This window comes from Chaetura pelagica, unplaced genomic scaffold, assembly GCF_000747805.2.
Source record: "Chaetura pelagica isolate M959 unplaced genomic scaffold, ChaPel_1.0 scaffold8, whole genome shotgun sequence".
In the NCBI taxonomy this organism is placed as follows: domain Eukaryota; kingdom Metazoa; phylum Chordata; class Aves; order Apodiformes; family Apodidae; genus Chaetura; species Chaetura pelagica.
This window is the reverse complement of record NW_009954544.1, coordinates 1,544,393-1,552,831: the sequence shown is the minus strand read 5'-3', so window position 1 is coordinate 1,552,831 and position 8,439 is coordinate 1,544,393. Positions and strand designations below refer to the sequence as shown.

Sequence of the window (8,439 nt, the reverse complement as noted above, 5' to 3'; positions counted from 1 at the left end):
GGGGGTGGGGGGTGGGGAAGGTGGGGTGTGGGAAAGAGAAAGTGAGGAACATGGAAAACATCAAGAATGTCAATAAAGCACTTAATTAGTAGGATACATGGAGTGGAGCCAGTAAGAAATGGGTTAGAGTACTCTGGAAAGTCTCTTCCTGTGCTGTATACCCATGAAAGAGAACATCTTTAAAATGACCCAAAATATATTCTCCTGTGATGGTAACTAGCAAGTAAAATAACTGAAGAATAGTGGTAGTTAGATAAGCAGTTCCCTATATTTTAAATTTGTTGTTTCTATATGTTATAGCTTTGTTGCTGCAGCCAAATTTTTCTACAGGTAAGATCTCAGCATGTTTGAGTCAGCATCTTTTGGAGTGCAGGATAACAAATATTCAAAAGAAGGAGCATCCACTAACATCAAGAGAAAAACATCCACTATTTCAGATATTTAAAGTAGGGATTTACCTTTTCCTCACAACCTATAATGTCCATGTCCCACATTTTAAAAATCACTTACGATGGTCATAAGTTAGTTCACATTTCTTCTTGTTCAATTTTGTATGAGATAAATGTGCTCTCATTCTTTCTACTCATCTGCACACCTGACAACTGCATTACCCACAGCAGACTCTTCTGTGGATTTTACATGGGATAAACAAATGCTGTGTTTTCAGTTGTAGGCAGCCAGAATTACTCAAAGACAGCAGACATCACTGAATGTTTCAGGCTTGAAACAAAAGTAAAAAGGCATATAAATTCTCTTCATGACAATGCAGACTTAAAGCTTTACTCCCTTACTGTCAAGAGAAAAATGTGTTTCAGTTATGCACATAAAAAAGTTAAAATTTATCAAGGTGTCTGGTGAATTTCATAAAGCAGATGTAGGTCAAAATACCGGGGAGATTTTAAACACTCATTAGCTTACTGGGAGCTATGCTTATTAGACCACTGACCTGATTTCATCCCATCTTTAGAAATACCAGACAATTAAGCACACACTTATACAGTCAAATTTAGAAAGTGTGATCAGGTTTCTTGGATGAGTAATGAAAACAAAGCTTTTTGTATGAGTAAGGCTTCTTGTGTAAGTCAGGGAAAGGAGACTGGGTAAATGTGCTCAAGTGATGGAGATATGAAAGTTAAGTTAATGTGCTGCCAGGTGTGTGTGCTGTTGCCCAGCAAAGAACATTCTGGGAGCTTGTTTAAGTTACAGCCATTAAAATCAACTACTGTTAAATGGAGTTAATTGGACTTCATTGGAGTTTTAATACAGAGGAGAGATTATTAGTCATGTTAAGTCAAGTTAAAAAAGTTTGGATAACAGTGTATTTTAAGTATGGATTAAATGATAACTGAATTTTGATAGCAACTCCATGGGAGCAGATGTGGCAACCACAGTTGTGCAAGCAGCATTCTTGAAGAGGCTGACTAACGAAATAAAGTTATACCATACATTAATATGCTTGTATTTTAAAGTCTTAATCATCTCACGTCAAATGTTCATAAAAACTATTGCTGAAGCACTGTCATTTCTGAAGAAAAGTTAATTTGAATGCTTAAGACAGAAGGCAGAGCCATGGCAAAGACAGATGAGAGACATTTTGTCCCAAAGCTGTCTAGAGGAATTTCAACTTAAACCTGTCTTCACAGACATGAAAGAGGCCTTTGCTATCACTCAGTTTCAACCTGTTGCTTAAGAGGGGTCAGGACTTTTGTGTGTGTGGAAGTACTGCATAAAGGGTGTTATCTTCAGCTTTTCTGAGGACTGTGTGGAGGCCTGGAGGTGAAAACATCTATTGACAATGTGCAGCTAGAAGCGAGGAGAGGGCATGATACCTCAGCACGGGTTGCACAGAAACACTTTTTGCATAATTCAAAATTACTATAGTGCTTGCAAAAAGCAAAAGATCTTACAAATATCTGAGGCTCGGGAGGTGTTGAAAGGCATCTTGATCAATGTACACCAGGTTGTTTGCCTTCTCAATTCTTCTGCAAAGAGAAAAAGGAACATCAGAGGAAGTGTATCAATATATTGATCTTAAAATATTTGTTGTAGCCCCATGATTTAGTGGTACTATATTTTCCTTTTGGCAGCAGCAGCAGATTGGCATGATTTCAAAGAGCAGCCTACTGCAGACTGGCAGACCCCACCACCTTTTCATACAAACAATGGTTTGAGGCTGACCGGGGAAAGAAAAGGACAGAGAAGAAGATGGAAAAGACAACAGGAAATTTCAAATGTTCCTATATCTCTGTGGATTCTTCAGGGCTTACCTGAACCAAGCTGCAAAAATGTATAATACTTGCCTGTAATGTATCTTCATAATTGTTTCTTTTAATTTAGATTGCTCATCACTTACATTTCATGTAGTTTGGGAAGGCTGGAAAACACATTTGCTTCTATGACCTCCAAGGCATCATTCTGCGAGATCTCTCTGAAAAATAGTTTAAAAATCAAGGTACTTCAAGTCATGGTGAAGCAGAGAATAGACAAGTGAAAAATTCATAAAGAACTGCTTCGAAGATTACTGATAAGCTTTAAAAACGAGGCGGATATCAGATAAGAAAATAGACCCCAGAAGCACTACTGAGCTGCTAGCGAGGCAAACAGTCAGGAACAGATGATTTCTGAGGCTGAAGTTTGTAGCTGTAAAGCACCTCCTGCTGTCATTGCTTCCTGGGTGTTAGAAGTCAGGGCCTACCCATTAAGGGCCACTGGATCTCTGACATCACTAAGTATTGATAGAGATTTGATGAAATCTTTTAACTCAGTGAAGAAAAGAGAGGGAGAAAAGTGACTGAAAAAGTTCCCAAGAAATATGACACAACTTCAGAAGTAGGACATGGTGCTGTCTTGACTCAATGTAAATTGCTGAGATCAAAATCAAGCCACCACCAGACACATCCTTGCTAACAGGAGCTGGAGACCACACACATGAAAAAATCTTCCATACCTTGGAGAAAACCCTAGTTAATCTCAGATCTGCACAGTTAATGCCTACTTACAGCCACAAAATAGAAATGGTTATTTTTCTGTTATCCATACACCACAATGCATCTCCTACCAGACCAGAGTACATGTTTATTTACTTCCTTAATCTGTGGGGTGGCAGAGATGGCTCAGGCTCTGGTGTAAGTTAGAACTCAGGAGTTCTTCTGATGAATCAAGTGAGAATTACTACAGGGCAACCTATCCTGATTGCTTCCTTTATGCTGGCAGAGATCAGGAAAGTCAAAGTAAAGACAGATATGCCAAAAGATTCCCCACTGTTAATTTTTGAAATGGTGTAAAAATGCTCTTTCTCAGGCTGAGGTCAGCTGTAAACAGTAAAATTATTAATACAGATATAATTCAGTGATAGTTTAATGCTCTGTTAGATTTTAACAAGGTAATGTGCAAGTCTCCTTTTACTCTGCTCTTGTGAGACTTTACCTGAAGTACTGTGTCCAGTTCTGGGGCCCCCAACACAAGAAGAACATGGAGCTCCTCAATCGAGTCCAGAGAAGGGCCACAAAGATGATCAGAGGGCTGGAGCACCTCTCCTATGAAGACAGGCTGAGAGAGTTGGGGTTGTTCAGCCTGAAGAAGAGCAAGCTCTGGGGACACCTGGGAGTGGCCTTCCAGTACCTGAAGGGGACCTACAGGAAAGCTGGGCAGGGGCTTTTTACAAGGGCATGTAACAACAGGATGAGGGGCAATGGATTCAAACTGAAAGAGGGTAGATTTAGATTAGGTACTAGGAAGAAATTCTTTACTGTGATGAGACAGTGGCATAGGTTGTGCAGAGAAGTTGTGCATGGGCTCTCCCTGGAAGTGTTGAAGGCCGGGTTGGATGGGGCTTGGAACAACCTGATCTAGTGGGAGGTGTCCCTTCCCATGCAGGGGGGTTGGAACTAATGATCCTTAAGGTCCCTTCCAACTCAAACCACTCAGTGATTCTATGAACTGTGCATATATTTGGAATGAAACGTTGGATAATTTCTTAGACTATAAATTGTCCAGCACTTGTCTTGGGTATCTTGTTCTTTTGCAGTTATGATGGTTGCAAATAGATCTGAACAGGCACAAGGAAAAACAAGGGATTAAATTATAGGTACACAGTAAAAAAAACCCCACAAACATTATTACAATATAAAAAGTATCCAACTTCCTTCTGACTAACAACTGAACAGAACCTGACAAATTAGTTGCCCATATAGGAAAAACAAAAGCCTTGCAAAAGAAGATAAGTTGTTTGTCTGACCGTTTCCACTTTAAAAAAAATGCCTCCTTGGTTTGATATTTTTTAGTTTAACAAGAAATTCTCTCTTCTGTTTCCTCAGGAATTTTTACAGAAGAAATTCAGCTCTCCATTTCTGTAGGAGCTCTAAACTGACTGAAGAACATGAAAATAGAAATACATGAGGACTTATAGTAGGTGCTCGGTAAGGCGCAATGAGAACTGGATTGTTTTAGCAGTGCTGAACCACCAGCTCACATTTGATCATGTTATTTTATATTATTTACTTTTCAGCAGCAGCAAAATGCTTACTCTGAGGCTAGGATTCCTTCACGTCATGGAAGGTACATAGTCATTGTTATGGATGCTGTGTTGGAAAGCTGAGTTTCAAAAACTTCTTGTTATCTTCTAGTTTTCTTTAGAAGTGACGCATATAAGGTATGTGGTAGAGGCAATCACACCCTGCTTTTGTGACTTGCTTAGCTACAGTTCAGAAGATGTAACAGCACTGGAGGTGTCTCAGATTTTAAGATTCAGCTTGGTGTTGCTTGTGCTCCTTTTGGGTGGTCAACAGTATATTTCCTACTTCTCACAATCTAAAAATCAGTTGTCTAGAAAAAACATTCTCAGAGAAGGCAGAACATTTAATATAAAGAAATCAATTTAGCCAGAAAGGATTTCATGCCACTAAACAGCTCATGAAAAAAATGTTGCAGATTTGTTTGTCTTAGACAGGCCAAAAAAATTTATTCAGAAATGACAATGCAGTAGTGACCTCACCTGACAGAGCTGTTGAGGGTAACAATTTTTTATGGTCCCATCTGCTATCTAACTTTGGACAATGCACCCCTTTTAACAGAATGCTAAAAATGGAATGTTTGTCTATCGGGAGAGTGTTTAGGCTTCACATGAGTAGGATGATACCTACTTGTTTTGGTTCAGGAAATGGAACATACAGATCTGATTAAAGCAAGGCATGAGTGGGCCACAACACTTTGGAAGGCTTGGAGACTCCATGGTTAAGGAAGGATTAAAGAAAGGTAACCAAATAGGAATCTATAAATACTTTTTAAAAATTCAGTTTTTAAAAGAATTAAGTAACACTTGTCTGAGTTGTGTTTCAGATATATGGGGAAAGACTTGGCTTCAATTCTAATATTCCCATTCATTGGTACAAATGTGACAGCAATTTTTATTTTGTTTTTTACAGGAAATATAATGTCTATTTAAAGTTATCTTTGCTGTCTTTTAGCTCAGGCAAACAATTACTGCAGCTGTGGGGGTTATAAGCCTTGCAAGACAAGTAAAGGCAACAAAAAGGAAACCCATCAATGGCAGAAGGCAGTAACCTTTCTGGTGTTGGGCTTCATTCTGTGTGTCCAGGGGACTGTAAGGAGTGAGGGAAAAGGGCAAGACCCTCTATGTTGTGGTTAATGTTTCAGTGTCCCAGTAGAGGCAGGTGACACGTGGCATTCCTCAGAGATCCGTATAGGGACCAGTGCTGTACAACGTTTTTTGTGGAAGACATGGATAGAGGAATTGAGTGTATCCTCAGCAAGTTTGCTGATGATACCAAGCTGTGTGGAGTAGTTGACACCCTAGCAGGAAGGGAGGCCATTCAAAGGGACCTTGACAGGCTGGAGAGGTGGGCCAATGTCAACCTTATGAAGTTCAACAAGGCCAAGTGCAAGGTCCTGCACTGGGCAGGTGCAACCCCAGGCAGAAATACAGACTGGAGGGAGAATGGGTAGAGGGCAGTCCTGAGGAGAAGGACCTGGGGATGGTAGTAGATGAGAAGCTCAACATGAGTCACCAGTGTGTGCTGGAGCCCAGAGAGCAACTGCATCCTGGGCTGCATCAAAAGAAATGTGGCCAGCAGGGCCAGGGAGGGGATTCTGCCCCTCTACTCTGCTCTGGTGAGACCCCACCTGGAATACTGTGCACAGCTCTGGAGCCCTCAGCACAGGGAAGACATGGAGCTGCTGGAGAAGGTCCAGAGAAGGGCCACAAAGATGATCAAAGGGTTAGAGCAGCTCTGCTATGAAGATACACTGAGGCAGGTGGGGCTGTTCAGCCTAGAGAAGAGAAGACTTCAGGGAGATGGGGGAGACCTTATAGCAGCCTTCCAATACCTGAGGGGAACCTACAGAAAAGCTGAGGAGGAGCTCTTCACCGGAGAGGGCAGTGATAGGACAAGGGTTAATGGTTTTAAACTGAAAGAGGAGAGATTTAGGTTAGACATATGGAAGAAATTCTTCACCCTGAGGGTAATAAGACACTGGAATGGGTTGCTCAGGGAGGTTGTGGAATCCCCCTCCCTGAAGGTGTTCAAGGCCAGGTTGGATGAGGTTTTGTGCAGCCTCCTCTAGTGTGAGGTGTTCTTGCTCATGGCAAGGAGGTTGGAACCTGATGATATTTAAAGTCCCTTCCAACCTTAACTATTCTATGATTCAGTGATTCTACCCTCTCTCCAGGAAATCCTGTTGATGATGACATCATCATTCTTTGCAGATGAATCCCAGTTTATAGCACTAAAGTGCTGTTTTCTGACAGAAGGCCACTGCTGTTCTTGTCCTTTGGGGTGGCCATATACCTGTCACAGGCTATTATTTAGGTAAGAAGGATAAACTAAAAAAACCCCCGACATTCAGTTTAGGTCATCAGTCCCACACTGTAAGCAACAAGCCATGCCAGACTGGGCTTTTGGTTGTATAATTTGTGTGAGTGACTTATTTGCAGTTGGCAAAAATGCATACCCTGTTCATGGAAAATCCAAAGAGCAGTCTCTTGGATATAGGTATCACAAGTATAAAGCACTGGTACTCACATCAAACAACCAGCTCAGCAGGGTCAGATACTCTATAAAGGAGAGCAAATGATACCTGCAGCAGCAGCTACAAATAGAAAAAGGCTATTGCTGGCTAGTATTTGTGCAAGTGATTGGTCTTACAGTATAAATGCTCACAAACAGATGATTGCTCATAATGCATATCTTATTATATGTCATCATGAGAGAAGATGGAAGTATTATTATGTTGTTTGTTTGTAATGAATTATACTATTATCTCTAGTGCCAGCTATCACAGCAAATCCAGGTGGCAGTTTGAGAATAATTTCTGATGCATACAAGCCTTTGAATAGACAGCACACAAAACAATCAGGGGCAATTTCTTAAAAAAATCCAAACCTCCAAAACCCCAAACCACCAGTGGTTGCAAAGTGCTTAGGCAGGTGTCTTGAGCTTAGTTGCCACAGTATGCACAACATTGTTGAAATCAACAGTGACCCTCAAAAGCATAAACACAGCCTAAAAAGAGAAAAAAACTATTCAGTAGAAATGTTTTACACAAAGTATAATTACTTTTATTTTTCTTCAAAGAGAATGTAAGACTTTAAGGTGTGACAACACCACATAACTAAAGAATTTCCTCTAATTTGTCACTAACATAGCAAACAGTAATGGTTATTACCTATCACAAGCAACTGACTGCAGTCTAGCATTGCCATGTAGGATACCCCAGTGACAGGAGGGAGAGAGATGGAAAATGAAGAGGAGGAGGAAGGTGCTGCATGGGGGCAGTACAGTCTTAGCTGGGTTGAACCTGCCTGCAAAGCTGCCCTTCTTCAAGACTAGGGGTACCTCTTCATGACATCTGTGACAGAGCCCAGTGTGAAGCCACAGAAGCTTTCCTCTTCAAACCAGCTGTGCTCAAAGTATGACCTATAAAAGTCAAACTATGTTGAAATGGCCTTTTAAACAATTCTATTAGCAAGGAATTCATAGTTTAAGGCAGTTTCTTTGTAGCCCTCTAAAGAAAGTTTCTTAGACTAATCAAAGTCTTGCAGCAAAAGCAATGCCGTATAAAACTCACAAACTAATGGTGTTGCAGCCAAGTGCTCTCAAATTTTAAAATAACAAAAAAATCAAAGAATGGACCTTTATATGGCTTTTATGATAAAAATTCCTTTCAGGATCAGAGCATGGCACATTGACAGGGATAGGGTCATTTTTCCCCTGCTAGGAAATGTGCCTATTTAAAACAAATGTGTGTGTATGTATGTGTGTATATATACAGATACAGAAGTTTAACGTAGATGAGGAAGTGGAAACTTGTGTCTAAAGAAGAGCAAAGTACACCTATGGCAGAAGACCAGCTAAGAGGCAGATCACAGCATCAATCCCTTACACAATGCCCAGGGACGTACACTCTCAAACATGAGGACCA

General features: G+C 40.6%; 1 protein-coding gene across 1 annotated transcript in view; it reads right to left on the bottom strand.

The window, feature by feature from the left end:
- The window catches only part of FSHR (follicle stimulating hormone receptor), an 83,297-nt gene that overhangs the window by 22,873 nt on the left and 51,985 nt on the right, over positions 1 to 8,439 (bottom strand). The window contains exons 3-4 of the mRNA XM_010004974.1: positions 2,354 to 2,428; positions 1,908 to 1,982 (exon numbers count right to left, since the gene is read on the bottom strand). Of these exons, the coding sequence (XP_010003276.1) occupies positions 1,908 to 1,982; positions 2,354 to 2,428 (150 nt within the window). The remainder of the gene's footprint in view (positions 1 to 1,907; positions 1,983 to 2,353; positions 2,429 to 8,439) is intronic.